Below are 27,300 nucleotides of genomic sequence, written 5' to 3' on the forward strand. Positions count from 1 at the left end.
GTTGAAAGTAGGGCTGGCGACAGTATGGATTTTTTCTTACTGCTGTGACCAAGCAGGGTGAAAAAGCGGGATAACAGGTTCACCACAACTGCCTTAATAATTAGGTTTTATTGGACCAATTTTAAGGATACTGTCATAAATGTAGCTCCTTTAAAGAATAGGACGGTATGCAAGTATGTAAACTTAGCTGTGTGTTGTCAATCTGGCAGTAAACGTACAGTACAGGTTACACTGTGTCAGTTAAAGGTGGGGTGTGCTTTTTTAATCCAATCCACTTTTTTATCAAATTCAGAAAATGTCTCCTCACTGTCCTGTAGCTCCCTGTTCTGCGAGAAAAAAACAAATGTTTTCACACAGCGCTGGTTCTGTAAAGAAATATAAACAAAGTGGCTCAGACCGAGCCACACAACACTATTCCAGTCAGTCAGCAACAGGTGACGTTCGTGCTCATGCGTAAGGCATCACATGACAACAGTGATGCTGAATTGTGGTTACTGTCACAGCCCTAGTTGAGAGTTATAAATAATAATAAATAGATGCTAAATCTTTGTATTTATAAATTGTGTCTGTGATAGCAGTGTGTTTTTGTGTTTCACAGTCTTTGATGTGTGTGTCTGTTTGTGTGTATGTGTCACAAAATTGTTTTGAGTATTTCCTTACAATATTCTCAGACAGGAACACTCATATCTTCATCACAACACAGTTAAAAGCCTTATTTCTGTATTGCCTCCCCAGCGAAGTAGTGTATTTGGTGATTTAATGACAGTCAGGATTGTTTGGAACACAGTGAGCATATAGCTCAACAGCACAAAAGATAATTGTGCTGCAGGAGTGGTTTGAAAGGTTTCTGTGAATGTTTTGGTATGTTTCACGCTGTGACTGAGTCATCACTGCAATCCATTGTAACTGCAGTGAAGCCAAGACGTACAGCTGCTGTCCTCGGTGGAGGAGTGAAGGCTGCAAACTTTTCAGAACTACTTTTCAATCCTATAGAAGGTTGAGTATTTTCTACTCAAGCATTTCTGGATTTTAAGAATTTCAGGGACAAGGTTACTTGGCCTTTGGTGTTGTTTTGAGGGCACAAAGGCCAAATGGAAGGGCAGCAAGGCCATCAAAGAAAAAGAAGATTTTAAGTCCATAGAAATATAATTTTTATCCTTTTTTCTAATTTGTTCATTACAAGTACTAATGTGTGAATAATTATAACTGCTCGTGCATAACAATGAGTTCAACATGGCAAAGTGTATGTAACCTTTATTGTAACCTTTTTAACATCTTGCTCCATTCCGGCTGTGATTCAGCTGCAAAACCTTGACCAACAGTTGGTGTTGAGGATCTTGAGGAGGAGGATGTGGGCTGGTGAAAACTCAAAGTGGGCCGGCGACACATCTCTCACTCTTGTTTTTGTAATGATGGGCTGCTCAAACAGCCCACAGAGTGATTTCTCCCAGTGCTCCCGATAGCCAGTTCAACTATGGTTTCTTGTCTTATTTGTTGGCTAATTCATCAAACTTTCTTACCTCGGGTCAGTCGACCTTCTCTCATCAGTCACAGCTCTGAGATGCTGATGATGATGAGCACATCTGGATGAGTATTAACATGTCTAAAAAGTTATTGTCAGTTGTTTTCTTGATTATTTGATTAGTTCTTTGGTCTATAAAATGTCAGGAAAAATCCTGAAACCCGAGATGACGTCCTCAGTGCTAGATTTGTGCTAGATTTGTGTCAGAAATGGCCCGGTGCTTCAACAGTTCATGCAAGGCTCAAAATTGAACCCACCACTGGCTTCACTTAATATTGCCCAATAAAAAAGTCAAAAAAGAATTGACAGTGGTGACTAAAACTGTATTGACAGGAAATAGGGAGAGGAGAAAGAGTTGAAATCAGTTGGGGCAGTGCAGGAGGGGCATCAAGGCCACAGGGCATAACATTTTTTGTTGGGCGTGAGGATAAACTGAGGCAATTCCTGCACTGTACTCAAGACAGATCTTGTTAAAGGACCAGTGTGTAGGATTTAGTGGGATCTAGTGGTGAGATTGTAGTCTGCAATCAAGTGAATACAGCTCACCTCACCCTCCCCTTCCAAGTGTGTATAAGAAACTACATTGTAGCGAAACTCAGAAAAACGGCCATATCCAGAGCCAGTGTTTTCTTTGTCCGTTCTGGGCTATTGTAGAAACATGGTGGTGCAACACGGCAACCTCCATGGTAGGGGACTCTGCCCCATGCAGATATAACGCACATGTGTCACAGTCAAGGCCCAGGGGCCCAGCACCTAATTTTATGTGGCCCCCAACAACTTGCAAATAATCTACTTTGCACAATACAGTCCTATGATGTCTCACATGTCCTATAACCAATTTTATCATGTACAGAGGCACTTATGTAATATGATAACAAGTAGATATATTTATATAGTCTTACATTTACAACCAGCCTTTTGAAGGGACCACAATGTTGATGGGTCCCAGGATTGACACCTTGGTTCTACGTTAAAGAAAACGAAGCAGTTCTTATTTAAAACATACTTCTGAATTTCATATTCCATACCTGCCATATTCTACCAATAAATCCCACAGTGGAACTTCAGATGTGAAAAGAGGACTTCCAAACTGAAAGGTCAAACCTGCCCATGATCAAAATGAAGGGATAAACAGAACACAACTGTACAGAAACCACAGAGGGATCAACTTAAACTATAAGCAGAGGAAGAGCAGGACGAGAGACACTTCCAGATGACTCTAACCTTCACAGAAGCCAAACGCTGTGACTGATTGCAGAAGTTTAACCAGCAACCTTCAGATTAGCCAGATCCGATGACTGATTGAGGGAGTTTCACCTACATGCGCTTCTCGCTTCATCCATCTCTCTTAAGCTGATGGAGAAAAGCTGTGACACCTCTTCCTGTTCTACCGTCATACATCCTTCCTATGCCTTCCACTGCCCTTCTCATATTTCCTGACTGATGTCTCCCCTCCGCTTCTTCTCTGTCATTCCACCTGAATGTGTTTTCCTCCAGCAGCGCGGTGTGAAAAATGTCAACGAGAAAAAGCGGACCGAAGGGGAAGTGTAGCACTTTGCTACACTAATATCATGCTAATGGTGTTGTGAGAACAGCTGAATTGCTGTCAGTTGAAAGCCATTAGAAACAGTTCAGTTTGACACTCTGGATTTAGATGGAGGGGGTTGATCCAGCAATTTCATTCCAGCACAGTGTACTGTATATGTAGTCGTGCTGTCAAGTCATTAATCATGTTGTTGCTGTAGGTCTCATATTTGTCAGCTGCTGGATAACTCATTTTGGAGGGAAACGGATCAAGCGCTGACAGTTCTATAGTGCTTAAAATCATTCTCCGTGGGGAACCCATTTAATGAGAGACCTGATGCCGATCTCCCTCTCTTGTTTGGGCCAATCAGTCTGAAAAATGGCCAATGCCTGCCTGTGATTGGCTCAGTCACAGGCGAGTGTGCAAGAACAGCGTGTTATCCGATAAAACAGCCCCGGTGACAGATGATCCCTCGGACATGTCAGTGCGCTGAAATCGCTCACTTCACTTGTCATTCTGGATATTTGGATTTGTAACCCTTCATCTCGCTCGCCTTCTGCCTCCTTCCCCTTTTCTTCTCTCTTTTCTTTGAATCTGTGCGTGTCTGATTTACAAGTGTAATCCCCGAGCATGACGGAAATTTTCTCGCTCTGAGAGCCTCAAAAACAAACACTGTGGAAACAAGGTGCAAGAGCGCAGACAAGTCATTGCTATGAAAGATTTATGCAATAATACATCCTGATGTACTTTTAACAGTCTTTGTAATAGAGACAGATGGGAAACTAAACGAACAACAGGGAGGAGAGCGGAGGAGGGTGACAAAGGGTGATTCATACCTGCGGTGTGGAGTAGAGAGCAGGGAATGATTTAGTCACAAGAAGAAGAGGAAGAGAGATTTTCCTCGTGCTGGGGGAATTGGACAAACAGCTATTAAGAGAAGAACCAGCTCGCCCCCATGCTGTACTTTCTCTTCCCCTTCTCATTGGCTTGTCGGACAGGCTCATTTCTCGCCGCTCTCCACTGAGGATATCTGCCAAAGAGCGTTCCAGATCCAGTGATGGCAAGACACAGGAGGGCAGCCTGTACCTCAGCCATAACTGCACACACACACACACACATATGGTGAAACTGCACACACACACACACACACACCATCTCAGCAGACACAGATGCCTTCTGCCAGATCAGGGTCAGTCAGCTGTGAAATTCCTGTGATTGGTGTGTACTGTATTTGCTCCATTGGGGGTATACATCTGTGTGCATGAGTGTGCGTATGTGTGTCTCTTTGCAACAACTTATAACCTTTCTTTTTCTTTCTTTTTTTTTTTTTTTTTTTTTTTTTTAACTTACACAGATTTATGCATCCAAACAATGGGCCTCATGCAAGAACATTTGTGTAGTCTTCTTTTAATTCTTTCTTTCCTACAACTGGTATGCCACCTCAGATTTAGTAAATGCATTAACTGTGTAAATGATCTGCCTGTGCTTATTGGAGCACAGGTGCATGTGACTCGTAAACTAGCATGAAAATGGCATCAAAGGTAACTTGATGTTGTTGCCTTCACTTAGAGACTATTTGTACAGAAGAGTACAGAGGACTGCTAGAGAGCTGAACATTATGATGTCACAGTGAAGTTGACCATTGCCTCACCATTTTATGCTGTAAGACATCTGTGCACAATTTTGTCAAAATTCTTGAGTTATGGCCAAAAAAATGTTTTGTGAGGACACAGTGACCTTGACTTTTGACCACCAAACCTTAAGTTAAGTTCTCTACTATCCCAGAATTGTCACAGACACCAAATCTTTGTGTGCTTTATGTTTTTTGTCCATGGAAGAATGGGACCTTAAGTTTGTGTACTTCCTCAAATTTGTGACTCAAGTCTGACCCCCACCTCTGACTAGCAGCTCAAACGCTTAGATAATACCTCTGTTAATAGAAAGTGAGGAGAAAAATAGCGAGATAACGCAAAGAAGCAACTGACTGCACAACTGAATACCTTAGAAGTAATTCAGAAATAAGCTGAAATACAGTTCCTTGCACTGCAAATGGTCATCTTAAATATAATGTTTGCACCTGAATTTTTGTATAGATTTGTTCTCCAGTTCTCACCTCTTTTATAAGTAAAATAATGCTCCCCAAAGTACAGTGTGTTCCTGTGTCGATTAAGGAGTGCCCGGGTCTTGGCCTCCTGTATCCTTGTGTGCCTGAATGAATTAGACTTTGATGCCTGAGGAGGAGGTGCCACACCTCCTCATCGAGGTCTGAACATGGCCCCAGTTTCTCATTGACACATGTCACCCTGTCGGCCTGTGTTATCATCGTGGTTTCAGTGAAGCAGGACGAGATGGGAGGGCAGCGGCGGTAGCAGCAGCAGCACTGTACTCCCGCTCACATCTTTCCTCCACTAATAGGCAGGAGTTAAATAGGGAAAGCTGTGACCTGCATCATCTGATTATGCATGTGGAGAGTGTGTGTGTGTATGGGAGGGAGGGATGGGCAAAGTTTTTCTGAGTATAATTAGAGCTTGATTAGTGTTGAGATAAGCTTAGCCTTTCAAATGACCCAATTACTGCATGCAAAGAGGGTAGAGGTTATTTTTGCATTTTCTCTCTCCTTCTCACTGTCTCTGCCTCACTGTCTCAGGCCCAAACACACGAACACACACACACATATACACACACAGACGTATGCCCTCACCCTGATCAGAGTAGAGTGTGTGTAGTTTTTAATGGGCCAGTATGTTGTGTGCTGAACAGATGTCATAACGCCGGGCCAGGGGCCGAGGGGGCTGAAGCAGAGGATCAGACCGCTGAGTGTCTGGCTGTGGAGAGAAGACCACACAGGACCGGCGCTAATTATAAGATACCTTGAAAAATAGCTTTCAAGCAGGCCTTCTCGGATTTGTTAAACTGGCGAGGTACCACTTAAGGTGCTTCATGATAATGAACATCGATTTTGCTTTCAACTTTAAGCACTTTGCTTCCCTGCTGGACAAAGGCAGACAACACCACTGTGCTGGAGATCCTAAGGTTAAAGAGTCTGCAGTTTCCCATTATAACACAAAATCTAAAGGACTAGAGCTGGCAGATTTGCATTCTTTTAGTGCTTTAACAATGGAAGTTTCCCATAATGTACCATACCGCAAGGTTTTAGATTTCATCCTTTACACGCAGCCACTGATACACTTGCTATAGGCATCAACTTCAAGCTTATCACAGTAAGCACTTCATTGCAATTTGACACTGCATGCTTGCAAGCGAGGACAATCTTGAAAACATGTTGGTGGTGTGTTCAGGGACACTTCAGTCATTATTCGTTTGATGTATTTTCATAAAACAGAACCTACAAGACAGATGATAAGCTAACATGGAGGTTGTAAAAGGGGTCATATCATATCCAAGACTTAAAGTCCCTGTAAGTTCCTTTTCATGGTGCCGTGTATGAAAACCACCTGCTGACTGGAGGCCCCGGTTCAACCAAAAACCTTAATGTGGTCTTTAAAACTGTTTCCCAAATGTGGTCCTTGGGAGCCACTGCCCTGCATGTTTTAAGCACCACAATACCCGATTCAAACTATGAACTACTAAAATATGAAAATAGGTCATTATCAGACTTCTGCAGAGGCTTGATGACGAGTTGATCATTTGATTAAGGTGTGACAGAAGAGGGAAAAATCTAAAACATGCAGTGTGACCCCCCCGGACAGGGCAACGTGAATACACATAAGGGGTTCATTATTTATTAAGCTAACAACCTTTTTCAATTAATTATTTTTTGTCAAAAAAAAAACAACTAAGTTCTGAGGAAAAAAAATGGCCATTATAGTGTCGTAGACCCAAATGAAATGTCTTTAAATAGCTTTGTCTGAAGAGGAAGCAAGAAGGTATTAAAATATAATGTCAAAAATAAAATTATAAGTAGTTACATATAATTTTACTTACTGACTGTAACTTTGTCTGTGAATATGTAAACACAGGCTTGTTTCATCTGATTTCAAGGTGAAACTGATCCCAATAAGCAGTATTAAGAGTAACTATAACCCACTATATAAAAGCAGCCAATTTCTTAATGTTGGGCTTGTTTTCTTTCGTAGGTCATGTAGAGGCATTAGTACAACTAATGATTATTTTCATCATGATTAATGTGTTGATTATTTTCTCAATTAATCGACTGGTTGTTTAGTCCACAAAATGTCAGAAAGTGGTGTAAAATGTTGATCAGTGTTTCCCCAAGCCCAAGGGGACATCCTCAAATGTCTTCTTATGCCCACAACTTAAAGATATTTAGTTTACTGTCATAAAAGAGTTTTAAAAAATAAAATATTCCCATTTTGGAAGCTAGAATAAAATAATTTTGACTTTTTTGTAAAACATTACTCAAACAGATTAATCAATTGTCAAAATAGTTGATTACTTTCAATTCATAACTCATTGAACATTGCAGCTCTACTTCAGTATTACATTGAGACGGTTTCATAACCATTTAGTACTGTAGTACATTTAAGCAGAATGAACCATCAGTTTCTGTCTTTTGTTTAAAATATTATTTAATCAAGTTATTGAGTTGTTAATTAAAGTCTGTTGATGGAGCAGGATAATCTTTTCAACTCTAATACGCCCAATTTGTAGTAAATGAGATGAAACATTTCTTCTCTCCATTCATTTAACTGCTTTACTTCACGAATAACATTTCTAAGACATGTCCCAAACTGCATAGCGAAGAAGACATGAATGAAACATAGACACGGAAATAAAGATGCGTAAACGCTTTTTGGGTTGTGATGATCTGTAAACACACAGCATCAAGGATGAAGGCAGGGATGTAGCTACTATCATGTCTGTTTCAGCAAATCAATTGTTACTCCCACTCTGCCCAGCCAGTCAGCGATTTACTTGTAAGCTTTGTTTGGGGTCACAGAAGGGGGACTTTAAATAAAAGAAACTTTTAAAAGACTACAAAACAGTAATTCCTAGGCCACAGAGGATCAGTGGTGCAGAGCCAGAGCAACATTGACCTGATTTGTCTCCAGTATGAAGATGGATGTAATGGTTATGTACTATATTACATGAGAGGGGAGGATTATATAGTGCAGAGATATTTCAGCTGTGTCTTTGAGGCAATGACGCCATTTAAATCTCTCATTAACTCTGCCAGAGATTTATCACCATTTGAATGAGCAACGCTAAATGATCTTTGGGATTATGCTAAGCTAAATCAACCACCAACAAGAGAGGAGCAGCATCTATATTGAGTGTCTGAGCTAGCCGCCGTCCCTGCTGCACCCTTTTCTCACTCTCTGCCTCGTCTCCTCACCATTTTTCAAAATTCCACTCTCCTTTTTCACTGTTTTGGTCTTGCTTTTTTGATTTTTTAAATACTTTCTCTGGTTAAATCCTGCCACCACTGCTTAATGAAGGTTGATTATCTGTGTCTGTATGTGGGTGTATGCATGTGCCTGCGGCCTGCATGCACATGTGTGTGTGTGTGTGTGTGTGTGTGCACCTGGATGCACAAGAGAATACATGTGTTTCAGTGTGACTAAATGTTTTTCTTTCTTTCAAGTGCTTGTGTGTTATGTGTAATCAATTTGCAAGTGCTCATCTGACTCACCTCGCAGAAGGTCATAGAATTAGTTGGCAATTCATCGGAAGTCACAGTTGTGTTCTGTGCGGAGCAGACAGACATTTACACACCTACCTTTATAATGGTCTACGCTTCGCAGTAGATCCCTGTCATCCTTTTTTAGCTACAGTCTCACCCGCTCTGCTCTCTTTCCCTCCCACACCGCCACGCTGTGCCTCTCTCCCCTTGCCTCTGCTTTCATGTTTTAAGAGCTCCTCATTCCCTTTGAGTATGATATTGCCCATTCCTCCCCTCCCTGGCTCCCCTCCTCTCCTTTTCCACCCCGCTCTCTTCCTCTCTCCTTGTGTTTGGCTGAATGAATGGCAGGTGTCTCTACCAGATGCCAAGTTGCAGTCGGGAGGCAGTTGTGATGATGACGGCCTGACAAGCAGCATGTGTGATTTCTTTTTTTAATTTTCATCATTGTGTCATGCACAAATAATGTGCCCAGCCCAAACAGTCTTACAAGACAGTATTATTTTAAAAAAAAGAGACCAGAAACCAGAGTAGAAACATAAAACACGAGTAATACTAAAATAAATGGCAGTTTTCCCAAGCTTTGGAAACAAAGGTAGACAGTTTATAAGCATTAGAATTAAACAACCATTCTACTTACAGCCCTATTCGAAAAAGTTGGGATGTGTAAAATATAAATGAAAACAGGATGCAATGATTTGCAAATATTTTTCGACTTTTGTAAACATGCACTTATTCTGAGTTTGATGCCTGCAACACATTTCAAAAAAAGTTGGGACAGGGACAACAAAACACTGAAAGTTGTGGAATGTTCAAAAAACACCTGTTTAGAACATTCAACAGGTAAAAATGTTAACTGATAATATGATTGGGTTTGAAAGGGACATCCTCTAAAGGCTCAATGGTTCATAAAGATGGGGTGAGGTTCACCACATTCTGCATGTATCACAACAGTAAAAGAGTCTGTGTAATAGACTGGCCTGTCTGCAGTCCAGACCTGTCTCCCACTGAAAATAGAACAAATGTGGACCCTGGACTGTTTAGCCACTGAATCTGAATGAATTTCACTTTCAAAACATCAACAGTGTCCTCAGTTCCCAAACGCTTATGGTGTGTTCTTAAAACAAAAGGTGATGTTACACAGTTCCAGCTTTTTTGAAACATGTCGCAGGCATACAATTCAGAATATTTACGTAAAACACAATGAAGTTATTCAGTTTGAACATTAAATATGTTGTCTTAGTACTGAATTAACTTGACTATAGGATGAAAAGTCTTTGCAAATCATTGCATTCTGTTTTTATTTACATTTTACTTTTTTTGAACTGGGGTTGTAATATAGGTATTCTTAACATATCATTCTTAACACGAAAATGTGATCCATTCTCAGTGTCTCCTAATTTGCATATTTCACACAACCTGTTGTCCTTTTCGATGTTTTTTTAAATCTGCTGCCTTCGAGGGATAAAGGAGGGATTCCTGTTCTCAGCTGTGCAACTAAAGACCTGTGACTCCTTGATCTGAATGTGTCTTTGTAATCTTGACTTCAACAAAATATAATTTAACCATTCTGCTGCAAATGTAGCCAGTAACTTTCCTAAGTAATTGTTTTTATGCTGCATGATAAACTATTACTATACAGTACATAGGGCTATATTGTCACTCAGCTTCCTTAAAAATAGCATGAATCTATTTAGCCCATGGAGAATTTTCCCATTTTCCAACATATTGAGCAAATGCTGCCATTGTTTTATAATTTCACATTTTTTCCATATTGAATGATCCAACCCATATCACCCTTGACAGCCAAAGTAGGAGCAAACTAAAAAAGCAGCGTGCTGCTCCATTCTGTATGTAAGGCCCCTGAATCATAGATTAATATGAGGGAGACACATTCATCATAAATTTGCGAGTAAGTAAAATGCCCAAGATCTTTTACATATTTTAAATTGGTTGACAACAGACCCTAATGTGTATGTGCCTATGTGTTATTTCCTTTTCTTTTCTGTGTGTGTCTGTGTGTACATTATGACTGGTGTGGAGGGACGTGAGAAAAACAGAAGAGGGAGACGGCTCTTGTAATTGAACCCTGGCTGTGCTTGATGAAGCTTTTAGCAAATATCTAGCCGGGGAAGCTAAGATGAGAATTTAGACAAACAACCAGCGGGAAAGGGACGCGCAGACAGAGAGAGCAGGAGAAAAATGAGAGAGGGAGAGGGACAGAGTTTTGATTAAAAAGGCATCACTTGCTGGAATGGACAATTACTGGTACAAAGTGAAAGCCGTGCTTGTATCGCTACTAGCCCAGAGGACAAAAGGACATCATCAGCCATGTGATTATGATCCAATCTAGCTAGAATTTGAACAGCAAAACATCTTTGACTGTGTGGTGAAGTAGATGGTAATCTATCATGTTTGTAGAAATAAAATTACACAATGTGTCACAAGTTTGTGGACACCCCTTTCCATATACTGCTATGTTCTTCACTGCAGCATACAGTGATATTTTAAGTCAACCTGAAATTTGTATTCTTCACACTTTTTGTATGAGCTACACTAAACTAAACATTACTTTTGGTTAATGATATTTCAAGCTGCTGAGTCACCAGCAACTCTCACACACTTGTGCTCATCCTGTATTATATAAAAGAGTGAAGTCTAGGTAGCATTAGCTGTCTCTCTTTCATGGCTCCAGTTGTGGTATTGACAAAGTGCATACCTTGTAAACATACATACCCTCATGTAGATACATAAAAATACCTTGGTGAATCCTTCATCTGGAAAGAAGCTTTTTTTTCTCACCTCCCATAATCCTAACCTCATCCCGCCAGTCAAACATGGTGTATTTACTTTGTATTTTAGTCGCTTATAAGAGGTAGTTTCTGATAGGACTGTGAATCATTCAGAGTTAGGACGGTTGCTCCCCCCTGCCCAGTGTCTCAGTATGACCCTGTTTGCTGAAATGAGAGCAGCCCACAGGTTTCTGAAGAGCCGTTGTGAAGCTCAGTGTGGTAACTCCAGCCATTGCCATATTGGCAGTGCTCGACTTTGTCTAACTCCCGGCTAATCCAAAAATGGGTGAAGTGGAGCGTGGGTGGAGCTGAAGCAGCTGAATGAGGAAGCTACCCAGCCGCTAGCCACCTGTGACGACGCCCACCTGTCACTCAGAGCGGCTATGCACTTAATTTTGCCATGAAGAAGCAATAATCCAATCCCGCACCAACCACAAGAAAATTAGTTTCTATCCGGGTGTCGTGTTTACGTCACTAATGATCCGAGCTGGAGCCAGAGAATACCCTTCACTCCTGCAGACTTGTTTGACCTTGGTGTGTATGCCAGTTGTACCCTTTCCAACTGAAGACAAAAGCCAGATGTTAGTGGGTGTTAGAGGATTTTTTGCTCAGTGTAAAACGGGCTTCAAAGACAGTGGAAAGACAGGAAATGAGGAAGAGAGAGTTGAAACAAAGGTCCCTGGCTGGACTCAAGCTGACACTGTGGTTCAGTGAGTGTCTTAACCCCGAGCTATGCAGCAGCAAATGAAGGGCCATGCTTCTGGATTAAGATAATCAAAAATTATGCATGCTGTGTGGGTGTAATGTTTGGGTGTCCGTACACTTGTACATGTACTGTACGTAGTAGGGCTGTGAATTGGCAAAAAACTGACAAGACATATCAGAATACAGGGGTTACAATTCAATATATCCTGATATACTGTGATACTTTAAGCAAGGTTTTTTTTTATTTTAGGAAAACTGTCATAGTATAAAGAACATACTACCATATGCATAGAAGTTCAGTTAAAAAAAGTTGTTGTTTTTTTTATCTGAACAGGGAAGATAGATAACAAGAGTGACATTTAGCAGTCTGGGGTTTAAACACATAATTAGCCACCACTGCATATCTTTGCATGTATCAAATTATGACAATAAAGTGTTTTGAGAATCAATACAGTATCACAAAGCATAATATCCCAATACTCGATGTCTTCTCACACCCCTTGTATATAGTGACTGAGTTTACTGTAATTGTCTAGCATTTTTGTTGAGGTTTTTTATACATGTTAAATGAGCGGAAGATAAATTATTTATTTCCTTTGATTGCTTCCTTTTTCACTTTTCCCAGTCATGTAATCAAATTTAGACGTGATTTAACTCCAGCAAAAATAAGACAATTAAGCTGCAGCCCACACACTGCTCTCCTGCTTTGTTTAACAGGGCACCTGGCTGACAAGATCACTGAAAATATTTCAATCTTAAGAAGATGTGAGGTATCAAATGAGCTTTAAAACATTACACCTCTCCACCAGAGAGTCACACCAGGCACGAATTGCTTTAATGGAAACTCACCCTGATTCATTTTCCTATTTAACGGCAGTACATGGGGAAATGCGTTATGAAGAATTACTGGTGAAACAGATTTTTATGTACCTTGATGCTCCTTACTAGAAGTTGTTACAGGTTTGAAGTTTGGCTTAATGCCAGCTTGATGCCTCAGCTAATTGCTGATTTGCAATTAGTTGTGTATTTATGTATTCCAGGCTGTGCGAGTAATGTGGAGCTGAAGACAGATGAAAATCTACAGTAGTAAATGCAAGTGTATGTGTTGACTTCGAGTTAAGACGTTTGAAAACATGTTTTTAACACTGGAAAACAAGGTATCAAGAATTTGTAGTTGATACAGGATTCAACTGCATTATCTAAATGCTTATAGCATTCAAACCTTGAACCACAAACCCTTTTCCCTCTTTTGTCGCCTTACTATTTAAAGCAGACTGACACACACTAAGTGAACAGAGATAATTCCATGTTTTAAGAGGCAAATTATATAAATAATACAACTGGATGCTGGTGGGAGATTTGCTGCCCCCAGTGTCAAAGCCATATGGCAGTCAGCAGCTTTTCTATGTAATATCATCACTTCCATCTCTCAATCTGAAAACTCTAAACACCCACAGCTAATCTGCAAGCAGAGATGTGCACACATCTGCACACATTCCCCTCAGATGGGCTCACATGTACACACGCACATTCATTTCTTCAAACACACATGTACCAACTATACTCCACAATGAGTAGCATAAGGATGGAGGATATAATTGGAAAAACTGAAAGAAGCAAAGAGGAGGAAGAGAAGAAGGAAGTCAGAGATAAAGCGATGATGATGAAAACACAAAAAGAAAAAAAATGAAAGACTGCAGGGGTAAACAGAAGGCAACGAGGAAGCAAAAACGATTGGAAATGCAAACTAACGCTAGAAGCACCATCATAAGTACATGTCAAGCAGACTTGTTCTGAAGACAATTTGAATGTTAAAAAAAAAAAAAAAAAACATTAATGGGACCAGTGGGAGCACCCCACTGGTGAGTTTAACATCATAAACTTACACTAACAGCTGAGAAAACACAATTGTCATATGTGACACAGCAAAATTGCGGTAATACTTCACTCTTATTTATGGAAGCCTTTCTAGTCACACACAGAGCATATTTTACCAAAACATGAAGACCTGAAAAGAGACAATTCACCCCAAAATCAAAAGTACATATTTTTCCTCTGGCTTGTAGTGCTATTTAATTCTGTTCAAAGTGGCTTTATTGGCATGACCACAATAAAGTATAGTATTGCCAATCATTAGTAGTAGTCCATCATAATTTCTGGAAAGAGGCATTGCTGTTGAGTTTTTCAAATGTATTTTTTGGCGCTTTGAGTACCACAAGCAAATCACACCAAATCAGTCTAAAGGGATAAATACTACTGTTGGTAAAAGAAAAATTATGTACTTTAGTCCCTTTAAAGTATACAACAAAGCGCTACATATCACCGTCATGTCACATTTTTACTGTAAAATCTAAGCATCTAATAACCATTGAGGCTAATTTTAAAACAAGCCAAGAAAATACAGCTCAGTCAGGTGCAGTCGTGATTTTCATTTACAACCTCAAAATTATCAGGGACACAAAGTCACAGATACATTTACATGCATGTGCAGTACACATTTTGACACACTTGCATACGCAAAGTGGCAAATAGCAGCTTTATACCTAATTAACAGACACAGCAGGCGGGGCAGAGCAGCACATGAAGATAAAGCTGTGGAGGAAGGGAAGTGTAAACGTTCTGCAGAAAGGAGGCAGAGAAGCATGAAGCAAAGGGCAACACAGATGAACAGATAAAGCACAGGAGTAGAGAAGAGGAGGAAAGAACAGAGAGATAAAATCACTCTGATACCCCGAGGGACTGAATGCACACTGTATGTTCCAGCTTATAACAATAACATTTGACCAATCAAACCTATGGGCAGGCTGGGAGAAAGAAAAAGAAAACAGTGTGAAACATGGGGTGGGGGTGGGCAAAAGAGAGACAGGGGAGGGAGAAGGTTGCACATGTGAAATGCTGTAAAGAAGCATCAATAATAAATGTGAACTGATCACTGATTAATATTTATTATTCAACTCTTCTACAACCCAACGTTGGGTCAAACATGTCACATGGTCGAACAGTTTGAACCAAAAGACCTTGTCAAACTGAATGAAAATGTGTATAAAATAGGATGAAAATAAAATGTTTTATTTGATATAATAGTCATAGACTATTTAAATATTTCACCTTGTACGATACAATTCAATTATTTACCAGCTATGGTGATTTAAGTCTTTACATTGGTTATTAATGTAAAATAAATTCACACACACACATGTATATAATAATTTTTGAAGAAATTACTTGATTGTTTTATTTTTAGGCTATTAAATCATCTTGTAAAGATGAAACAGTCTGAAAATTTCATATCACAATTAATGACCATTATCACAATTTTCTTAGAATGTGCTGAAAATGTTCAAAAAGTACTTACACACTGAAATTATTTCACTGAGTTTTAATGAGACGGTTGCTACCTTTGGACTTTGGTTGAGGCTGGAAAGAAATTAAACACGGTCACAGTAATTAAGATTTAAAGCCTCTGTACACCAACACATGTGTTCTCAGTTAACCAAGCTGATCAGACCTGTGCCCAGGACTGCATGGAAGTGTAGACTGCAATTGACTGACATTTTTTGGAGCTTCCTGTTAACTTTGTTATACCTGATAGGGTGGGATAAAACACATCTTTGTCATTCTTATTGGTAGATGAGATTTGTGACCTAATGAATTCCCATTAAAGCTCCAATCCACCTTTAACCTGAGGAGCGGTCTAACTGAGACTGGCGTTGTCATCTACAGGGCCACACTACAAATAAGCATTCCTTAAAGAATGTAAGTCTAAGACAGTACGACAAGGATGTGATTTTTTGTGGGCCAACCCAGAAGTTAGCATTGCCCTGGTTCTTTCGACAAAACGTTGATATGATTTTTCAATCAGATTTCAGGTTAGTGCACAAAATGAGCTCTGTGGGAAACACATTTTGTTGAGCAAGATAATATTGATAAATTTGCACCTTTTTTTTTTTTTTTAATAATTTGTGAAGCGTATAAAAAAATCACCAGAAGTAAAAACATCACTACCAAAAAGTGACTGGTGTTTGGTGTGAGAATTTTTAATGTCCTCTGACAACCTCTGTAGTATTATTTGTTTTAGACATGTAAAAGCTTCAAAATTTACAAGTAGGGTATTTAATGATGCACTTCATGTATGTATTTTATTAGGTTTCAGGGCTCATGCCTTATTGTAATAGATAATATGAACAACATATGAATCCATGAAAATATGATGATCAAATCAGTTATGTCGGCTACTTTTAGTTAAAAAAAAAAAAGGTCCTATTTTCTTTTGTAAAATATGTAAGTGTATTGTTGCTGTGTTTTTACTTGTGTATTGCACTGATTAGACTCATAAATAATGGATTGTTGATGTCATTTGACCTGTTTGTGTTTGTTTGAAAATCTTAGCTGCTGAAAAGACATTTAAAATGACTGTAAAATTCCAGTCACCTGTGCACAATGGTTCATGTGTCGTTTAAACACATCCACTGTGCTTCATATCCTCAGAATCTGAATTGCAGTCTGATGTTATTCTATATTATTCTATACATTTGAATCCTCATATGACACGCCCTGTCGCAAATTTCACCCATTTTGTTCTGGTCACCCAAGCCTGCAGCACTCTGTATTGGCTCATAGTAGAATGTTTTAGCTAAGGTTTACAATAAATAATAATCAAAAAAAAACAAAACATTATTATGTCATGTTTTAATCATACATCAAAAGATAAAGTTTGTTGTTTGTTTTAATTCATCCAGTTTTAAAAGACAATTGCACAGTATTGATTTGTTGACAAAAGACAGGCTGCTGTGACGGCAGCTGTTACGTGGTTTTTATTTGGGAGAAAAGGTCAGCCTTGTCAAATACAGAGACAACCTGCTCTCACAATATGTTTCAGATAAAATGTACCACATTATATAGAGAGACTGATGGCCAGGCGCATTATGGTACCTGTGTGTACATGGTTACACAAGTGTACAGAGCTATACAGACACATGTGTACCACACAGGATAATGCTGCTCTGTCCTCTGCTGGCATTTCAGAACATGTTGTTCTTTACAGAGCAGCAGTGTCCTGGTCAACCTGACATCTGTCCATCACATCTGTCCCAGTCACTGGTGCGCGCGCGCACACACACACACACACGTCAGCACATGCTGTTCATATTGTATCATATCCTTCTGTCTATCTGTTCGGAAATTACTGCGCGGATCAGCAGGTCTCCACCCTGATCTCTTTTTCCTTCTCCCTTTTTTCCTCTGCGGCCCCACAATACATCAAACACTGAAATGATCCAAGGCGGGAAAAAAAATCGAATGAATAAAGACTGAGACGAGAGGAATCTGAAAACAAAAAGTAATATCCACTTCACAGGCACGCTGCAGATGATTCCCGCTTCATCCTGCACCTCGTCTCTCTGGTTGTATCCCTCTTCCTCGGTTTGCCTTATTGTGGGAATGTATTACAGGTGTGGTACGTGTTCACTTGTAAGCAGGAGTAGCATCGATTTTCTGTCGCCTTTAGAGGATAACCAAAGGATATAACACTGTGATAGGATGGTGTGTGTGTGTGTGTGTGTGTGTGTGTGTGTGTGTATGCACGCCGTATCATCAAGATTGGTGCAAGGAACACATAAATAAAAATGTGCGTACCTCTGTGACAATCATACTAAAGCACAATGAAAAAAGACACAAAGCTGCACACACTCTGCTCATGCATACAAACACTTTTTGAAACAGAGCTCTTATACGTTTGCATGTGGTGATGAGGCAGCTCCTTGGTATTAAAGTTCCCATGAAATAGCTAACAGAGTGCTTATTGCTTATATGTTTCCAGCTAGGGTGGAACTTTTTGCATCCATTGATTGGTGTTTACATTAGCCAACAGGCCTGGGCCCCATTTCCCAGAGCCTTCGTAGCGCTATGTGCGTCGTAAGTTGTATTTTAAGGTCTCCCTTAAGGTTGTCCCAACTCTGGGAAACAGCCCGTAACCTTAAGGGAGACCTTAAAATACAACTTACGAAGCACGTAGCGCTACGAAGGCTCCGGGAAACGGGGCCCTGCACGATACACCCCTCCACCACACAGGCAAAGAATGGATGGATGGAGGTTAACGCTATTAGTTGGCTCTTCCCACACTGTAAGCTTCCAGTGAACACGGCCAGTCTGGGACCAAAACAGCTTCCAAGACGAATGGAGCCCTGTTTGACAACAGGGAATATGCCACATTAAAGAGGTGGTTTTCTCTCTGGGTACAGCTCCCAGCCCTCAGGGGCTGCGTCAAAGCTAACTCAGACAGGGCAGTTAGTGGTTAGATAACTTATTTACTTATTTTCCATCAGGAAACTCCATAAACAACCTCTGTGCTGTATTTCCTGTCAGTGTCAGAGGTCGTGTTCATCCTGGTGACCATTTATGTTCACTATTGTTACAAAATGAGAAATTCCAGTATTATGACAACAATAGTCTGTAATGTCTGCACCAGTGGGCAACTGCCTTCGTCAATACGTCAGGAATTGTAATCTGAGTTGTGATTTGGTAGCATATAAAACCAGCGCCATATTGTCACTGCGTTTCAGTACACAAGCCTATAAGTAGGTGCCCAATATGATTTGGGATGTGATCTAAAAGAGCTGAAAAGTCATTTTTCATTGTATCTCAACTTTTTGCAAAACTTGAAAAAAATGGTCCCCCGGGTTTAGATTTTGAAACAATATAAGATGAAGATAACAGTGAAGGGTATAGGCAAGGTTAAGGTAAAGGATAAACACTTTGGGAATGACTGAAAACAACTGTGGGCAACAATACACAAGTGTTTGTGTGCGTTCGTGTGGGTGTGTGTATTTGTACAAGATTTGTGTCAGTGTTGTAATTTGTCTGCACTGAACCATGCCTATTGTTGTCCTTGTAAACTGAGAGCAATGAGTTTTTCATTTAAGATGCATCTGATAACAGGAGCTCTGTTGTATGAATTCAATTAATTCTGCTTGTCTTTCACTCGCGCTCTCTATCCCTCCATCTCTTTGTATCTTTGTTTCATCCACCTCTCCTCTCGTCCCTCAGGTTATGGTGGGGTGGAGTTACTCTTGGTGCTGTGTGGCCTGGATCTCTCTCTGCCCTGCCCTCGCCACTGCATCTGCTACACTTCACCTAGCACCGTCTCCTGCCAGGCCCACAACTTCCATGCCGTGCCCGAGGGCATCCCCGCCCAGAGCGAGCGCGTCTTCCTGCAGAACAACAAGATCCAGCGGCTGCTTCGCGGCCACTTCTCGCCCACCACCACCATGTTGTGGCTTTACTCCAACAACATCTCCTACATACAACCGTCCACCTTCCACGGCTTCGACCGCCTGGAGGAGCTCGACCTCGGGGACAACCGGTACCTGAAGGCCATTGCATCAGACACCTTCCTGGGTCTGGGTAGGCTACACGCCCTGCATCTCTACCACTGTGGCCTGATCAGCCTGCCTCCAGGGATCTTTGCGGGCCTCCATAATCTTCAGTATCTCTACCTACAGGTACATAGATAATAGCCTCCTTTTATCTCTACTGTACATTGCATCTGCAGCCACAATCGCATTATGGTGTAATCTGTCCATCAGCCTGGCTCAGCACTTACTGCCTATGAATTGGATGCTGATCAAATGCTGGCTGTTATCCTAAGTGCAGGGAAAATACTACAAAACAGCTTTCACACTAAAGTAATAGCTTCTGTGGTCAACCACTGTCAGAAACCAGTACATAAATTGAAATCAAGGATTGAGTATTTGCTTTAATTAATTACATGGTGGGTTTATGAGGAGAAAATCTTTTGCTACATGCAAAGAACCCCCTATACAAATTATTGATTGGAATATTAATTTATATTGACACTGGGTGAATGGGCTAAAGGTTACAGCTCGAATATTTGACAGCATTCATACATCATCTATAGTGTTTTTTCAGCTTGTCAATCATACAGAAAACCACAGCTAGTCGTGACCAGATCAGCCGTGATCATTGGCCCTTGGCCCCATTACTTTAATTGAGTCCTTGTCCTCAAACGCACCACTCAAAGGGCAAAGAAAATAATTTCTGACCCCCTTTACTCTGCTAACCAATTTTTTCTAGTTACCATCCTCTGAAAGTTGTAAAGATCAGTTAATATCCGACCAATAGACAGCCAACAGTTCACAAAACTCACGGTTTGAATTAGGGCTGAACAATTAATCAAACTTTTATCAAAACCACCATATGACCTACTGGAATTATCAGATCATAGGAAGTATAATATTTGTGAAAGGACAAGTGCCAAAATACTATTTTCAATTAAATATTGTCATGTTGCAGAGATGTCCTGCCCAACACATCATATTCTGTGTTTAAGAAAACAAATCTGTTTTGCACAGCTCTTAGCAAAAAATCACATCATAATCACCTTCATGTTTTTCAATGAAAATGAGAATAATGATGTAAAAATTCCATTCAGATATTGCAAATGACACGGAAATTGCAAAATCAGTCAAAATAATCACAATTAGATATTTTTTCAAAATTATTTGGCCCTAGTTCGGACTATATCACAGTTTTGAGTCATGAACTGGCTCGGTTTTTGGATCAGTTTTTACTCTTTTAGAGTAAAAACAGTTTAAGTAAAGAGTCAGTGACAGAAGTAAACCTGTACTTCACACTATTCACTACTTTAATTCCTCAGTAGTCCAGCTATTCCCTGCACACACTGTGCTTTGTTAACGTAGTCTTTCTAAAGGGACAAGCCTATTTTTTTTGTTCTATAATTTATAATACTGTGATTTTCTTGGTGTGTTCTGTGATGTCAGAACTAAGCTAAAAGGGCTTACCACGGCAAAATCAATGCTACAATAGTGATAAAAATGTTTTTTCCAATAAAAGTATATCCTAATACTGAATGAATGAATCTAAGTGAAATAGTCAAAGTGATGTTCAATGCAATGCACTGCCATCCCATTTTAAGCTTCTGTTTTTATTTCTGTTTACGTCCTGGCAGGACAACCAGTTAGAGTTCCTGGAGGATGATCTGTTCGTTGACCTGTTGAACCTCAGTCATCTCTTCCTGCATGGTAATCGACTGTGGAGCCTTCGCCATAACACTTTCCGTGGTCTGGGGGTCTTAGACCGCCTACTTCTCCACCAGAACCGCATCCAGTGGGTTGACCGGCAGGCTTTCCATGACCTGCGGCGCCTCACCACTCTCTATTTGTTTAACAACTCCCTGACTGAGCTATCTGGTGGCAGCTTGACTCTGCTGCCAGCCCTGGAGTACCTACGACTTAATGACAACCCCTGGGAGTGCGACTGCAAGGCCCTGTCACTTTGGGATTGGCTGCGAAGATTCAGAGGCTCCACCTCCTCACTGATTTGTGTTTCACCACCAGAGCTGGCAGGGAAGGACCTGAAAGCGTTGAAGAAAGAGGAGTTGCCCAGTTGCCTGTCAAGCGAGGGTCACACACGTGGTGCCCCAGGTGGAGATGGAGAGTCTTTGAACCACCTGAATCATCACAGAAACCATCACAACCACCATGAGGGGCCATACTTGCCCCATGGGGACCAGTACAGCTTGCCTTCGCCCTCGCCCCTGCCACGGCCACCTAAGGGAGGCCGCAGAAACTGTACCCGCCGGGGCCGCAAGGCTAAAGGGGGACTCAATGAGGTGCAGATACTACGGGAGGAGGGTGAGAAAGACTATCCTCCAGATGGAGGTAAATATGACCTATCTGCAACTGGGAGAAGGAAGAACAAGTGCATCCCCAGAACTTCTGTCGGCCCACCAAGTGGGGTCCAGAGAGCCAATAATAATGCAAGGTCACACTTTGCAGATTATATTTTCTGTTTACCATCAGCTCTGCTGCTGTCACTCATCTCTGTGATCCTACGCTGAGACAGGAAAAAGACACTTTTGTTCTGGTGATGCAACCTTATGATTCATCCTCCTGAACCACCCTGCCCTGGCTCTTCAAATGAGGCATGTGTGCATAACTGTGTGTGTACATGACTGTGTATAAAGAACATTCTCAAATATCTACTGTCGAAGTATCCCTGCGGTATTTAAGGCAGGAATCCTATCAAAACTAATCAAAAACATGGAAGTCAGGGAAAATGATTTAGCCCATAGCTTTGATGATGTCACCAAGGGAAACAACAGGAAAACTTTACATTCGTCTGTGTTGCATCAACTTATAAAACTGTACAGCCACATAAAATAACAAGCCAGTGATTCACTGAAATAGTAAGGAGAACGCGCAATAAGGATCAAAACAGTTCAAGGCTCAGTCTCTATGTTTAGCCCTCTTGACACAACAGTGTTCTCTCAGCTCACCCTCCATCTGTCACTCACGCTGAGACAAAGGCACAGTCATTCATAACTGTCGCACTGCTCGCTCAACGACACCTTAAGATCCACAAACTAAATACTGAAGATACAAGTGGCAGTAAAAAGAGTCACCGTTTGAGCAGTAATAACTATAATCCCTACATATCTACTAATAACATGTCTCACAGCAAGGTGAACCCACTTTAATGCACATTTGTATCCTCAGTTTTTAGTCTAAACTGTAAAAAAAAAAAAAAAAAAAAAAAAACAAGAACACTGGAGTTGACATCTAAATGACTTTAAACTAGTCCTGTTAAAAGGTGTCTGTCGTCCTTGTCCTTGCACCCCATCAACTTAAAAGCCATTCAGAATTAACCTGTCATAAGAGCCAACCAGTCACAGTCAGTGTGAATGACCAAGTGAGTGCATGAGGATCTCTGTGTTACTGTTTGTATGAGTGTGCCCACTAAAAAAGAACAAGAAAAGCCATGCCAGTAGAATGACACTAGAGAGCAAGAGTGCCTAATGAGAGCCAGTGGCCAATGAGGACAAACCATGAAGGTATAACGGATGGTTTCATTCACTCTTCTGTGAATCACCTCACTGGCTACAAAACGGAGGCCTCAATGAGCCTGAAAGGAGAAGCTGAGGCTCAGACACCTTCTGACTCACTCAAACTGTTATGCACTTTCTTCTGAAATGCTATGGAGGATAATGGAAAAAATATATATCCTTTGAGCAGAGATTATTCAATCTAAATAGTCACAGGAGGCTTTCCAATGCAGGAAAAAAAGGCCCAACAATCAGGGAGGAGTTCTGATGACCAACACAGAGCTACAATATATCTCCAGGAATGCCGATAATGGAAAACAAAAGCAGTTCTGACTGACAAACTACTACTGGATTCCTTTCTTTGTCCTCTCTGGTGTGTTTCGTGTGCTCCACAACAGACAGACTTGACAATATGTAAGCCCTGATTGGAGCGTTGGATTTTAATGCTGCTATGTACATCCAAGAAGAGCCCTTTCTGAGGCTTGGGATTCTTTTACAGGAACTAACAAGGGCAGAGAGGACCATGGGATATAGTGCCCTGTATGAAATGGAGCGGTTCAAGCACACACACCCCTGATAAAGCCCGATCACCTTCACAGCCTTCCTGTCCCACCCCTGTCAGTCCACGGCTTTCAAATCCCAGAGCATAGCACCACAGGTTTTGACTTTAGACCTGAACTTTTTCAGAGTCATTCACCCAAAGTCTTCAAGTGCTCAGTTACAACCTGTACAGATACACACGGGCCGTCCGGGTACCTTAACTAGCCAGTAATGCTAAAAGTCTCTTTATTTCTCAAAGCATTACAAAAGTCTATTTTGAAAAGAAGCTGCCCTTGTATGCAAAGGATGACCTAGCTGGAAAAAAAAGCTAAAAATCATGACATGCTGACAAAAAGCACAAAATATTATTTGTTTGGTTTGCCGGCAACCTAACAACGCGTTGTTTGGATGGGAATCTGAGAGCAGGGGGCCACATTTTTGTACCCTGCTTGTGTGTATTTCCTGCCGAGGCCCGCCTTTTCATCGTGTCTATCTATCTAAATGTTGGGGGATGAACAGAAGCCTGTCGACTGGTGTCACTCTCCCGACATGTAGGATTAGAGGCCCCCTACTGGTGAACTTGTTTGTGCTGCTGTGAACCCAGAGGTGATGTAAATTGTGTCTGTTTATTCCTGTGAGGATGACTTTTTTTGTAGAAAACAAAAAAAAAGAAAAAGAAAAAGAAAAAAGAAAAAAAAGAAGCTCTCCTTCGTGTCTCAGTTGTTCCCTAAAAAATAAACAGGGAGCTAGAGGCTGGAACTTTATTTTTTATTTAACATGATTACTATCATTATGTTTTTTTTTTCAGTTCTGTCTTTTTTTTTTTTTGTTTGCTGACTCATTCAAGATAAACAGTACCACTGCACTGTCCCCCTCTGCTCCTCCTCAATTCTTTTCTCTCCTCCTATTCATCCCTCCGTCTTTCCCTCCTTCCTCCTGCTTATTCTCTTCCTCCCTCGTTGCTCCCTCCTTCCCCTCCTCTACCTCCTTATTCTTCTCTTCTCCTCCCTTCATTTGTGCAACCCAAATGTTTTGTATGTGGTTATCAAACAATGCCAGACTCAAAAGCTGTTTATAAATAACATTAAACAGAAAGTGTCCTCAAATGGCTGAGGTGGTCTCTGTTTGTTCGCCTCTTTTTTTGTCGGCGCATGTGCACATCTGTCTGTGCGTGTACGTGTGTGTGAGTGTGGCTAATAGACAGACCTCCAAAATGAGCCCTGAGGCTGAATGATAAGGCGGTGAAAGGAAAAGAAAAATGGCTCAGAACAGAAGTAAAAAAGGTAATGGAATAAGTACACAAATTCATCTAGTGCTGCCTGGGAGAGAAACACACCCACATTTAACCACAGTATATTTTGGCCTCCTTCATGTCCTAGTTTCACTCATACACTCAGCAGCCTCATATAAAATATGCATCAGAATGACTGTGAGCACACGCACACACACATGCACAGATACACACCTGTCGGGCTGTATTAGCTGTGAGGGTGCGAGGGAGGTGTCTCGTGTCAGGTCAAGGTGAGGTCAAATCAAGTTTTTGCATGTGCTACGTCCACTTTGATCGTTTGTTCACATTTATGCATGTGTGTTTGCACACAGCGCTGAGTTGCTCTATGTCTATGCGTGTGTGTGTTTGTGTACTATATGTGCATGTCCACCGGTGTACCAAGTATGCCCACTGTCACGGCAGATCCAGTCTGACAGCCGGCTAGGGCAGGGGAAGAGGTGTGCCTCTGAGAGACAGTATCACTGCTCTGTTTGTAAAACAAAGCTGACAATTGGGACAGAGCGGGAGAGAGAAAGAACGAGGAAAAGGATTTAAAGGCAGAGGGGTGGAGATATCAAGAAAGAAATCCATGAAGTAGTTATCAGCAGCAAACAGACCAGCAGCCAGGGGAGAGGAAGTGGGCATAATATGGGTGGCTGCAGTCTCAAATCACAGCATGTCTCCCAAAGCAAAGCCTGGGCTGCAGTTTACATGTGTTTATCCATGTAGAGATGCTACATGTGATGAAGAGCAGAGTTTGAATTAGAGCACAGAGCCGCTCAATGAGATCAGCGGAATCGGTTTCTAGAGCACAGTCACGCAGGTAAAGGCACATTAATTACAAAGGGACCTAAAAATACTGAATATGAGAGCGATAAAGAGTGACCTGTGAGGTTGAGAGAGGAGTGGTGAGAGAATGGAAGGAGAGAGGAAACAAACAAAAGAGCAGCATGCTGATTAAATTCAATAAAAAGCAACATTAAAGATACAACAATAAAGAGAATGATGAAGCAGGGAGGATCTCATTAAGGAAAAAGAGGGACAAAGGAATGAAGGGTGAAAGATGGTGGAAAGTCAGTAGCAAACAAAGAAATGTAGAATTAAGTTAGGAATAAAAATATTGGTAAAGTGAGGGCTATAAGGAAAGAGTTAAAGGATAACTGGTATTTTTCAGTCTGCACCCTACTTTATCATGTTTTGTGTCTAAGTGATTAATGAGGATCAGTTTTTGAAGTAATTGGTCCAGTATTGAGGGGACAGTGCTGCAGCTGTGAGAAGCAGAACAGACCCCTCGTCTAGGCAACAAATGTCACATCAGCATCACACTCATGTGACGAACTTGTCCACGCCACTCTGAAGCGCCTGTATGTAGCAGCCATCTTCTTTTGCACATTTCAAAGTGTGCATCAGCAAACGAAATTTTCTGTGTAGTTTTACTTCGTTATGTTTGAAGAAGTTCCAGCATCTTGTGCCCCAGCTTCTGGGTAAAGTGAAGGGAGAACCTGGAGCACACTCTCCTCTGCCTAAATTACACGGATAAAAATACAAAAAGATCATTTTTGATTAAACAGAAACAGCCCGTTTATCATTCTTGTCAAACTCATTAAAATTCCCATTACGGAAACATTCATTTTATCATTGTAAAAAACATACTTCATTCAATATTGACAGAAGCAAAAATAAAACTCACCAAAAAACACCTTGGCTCATTCTTCCATTGTTATAACAATCACCAATTCTGGTGGTCAAAAGAAAATCCTTAATTCACTGAGTTAGATGTTAAAATATTCAGGCTCTAGTACAGTACACTTCTCTGATATCTCATTTCACATCTAATGAAGTGAATTAAGAGTTTACCAAGACCAGAGTTGGTAATTGTTGGAGTAGTTGAAAGACTAACCAAGATGTTTTATTTTGTTTCTGATTGAATGAAGATGATGATGCAGATGATAAAATTACTGTTTTGTAAAGAGAGTTTGCAGAGAGCAATAAAAACAGCTTAAAATAACGATCTGAGCCTGTCAGTGGCAAAAGCAAGCACTCTTACTGGACGGTGTGCAGTTTACCATGACGATTATGTTGTAGCTTAGTTTTGCTTCTGCCAGCTGCAGCACTCAGCCTCAATACTGGACATGAACACAAAAAATATGACAAAATAGGGTCCAGGTTGAAAAATGCTGGTTGATAGAAAGACGTTAAGATAAGTGAGGGGGGATGCAAAAAGAAGGGCATAAGAATGAGGGAAGGATGATGAGAACAAAGGAAGGCAACATATAGGCCTAATGATAAATGACAGAAGGAAAGAGGGATGAAAGGGACAGAGCTGAGGGAAAAGAGGCGAGAAAAGGGATGAAGCAGAGGAGGGAAAGTGATAAGAGGCAAAAAAAAAAAAGCAAAAGATATAAAAAGCTGCTGTTGAGGATGACCAGACGAATGTGAGAAGTTCAGGAGTGCAGGAATTAAAGTAGAAAACAAGGTGGTGA

The 27,300-nt window shown here is 40.9% G+C and overlaps 1 protein-coding gene across 1 annotated transcript in view; it reads left to right on the top strand.

Moving 5' to 3' along the window:
• The window catches only part of rtn4rl1a (reticulon 4 receptor-like 1a), a 122,988-nt gene extending 98,755 nt beyond the window's left edge, over window positions 1–24,233 (top strand). Inside the window, exons 2-3 of the mRNA XM_084729781.1 lie at window positions 19,191–19,645; window positions 21,133–24,233. Coding sequence (XP_084585907.1) covers window positions 19,191–19,645; window positions 21,133–22,023 — 1,346 coding nt within the window. The 3' untranslated portion in view covers window positions 22,024–24,233. The remainder of the gene's footprint in view (window positions 1–19,190; window positions 19,646–21,132) is intronic.
• The last annotated feature ends 3,067 nt before the right edge of the window (window positions 24,234–27,300 follow it).

Source organism: Lutjanus erythropterus, chromosome 11, assembly GCF_056507025.1.
Source record: "Lutjanus erythropterus isolate fLutEry1 chromosome 11, fLutEry1.hap2, whole genome shotgun sequence".
NCBI lineage: Eukaryota > Metazoa > Chordata > Actinopteri > Lutjaniformes > Lutjanidae > Lutjanus > Lutjanus erythropterus.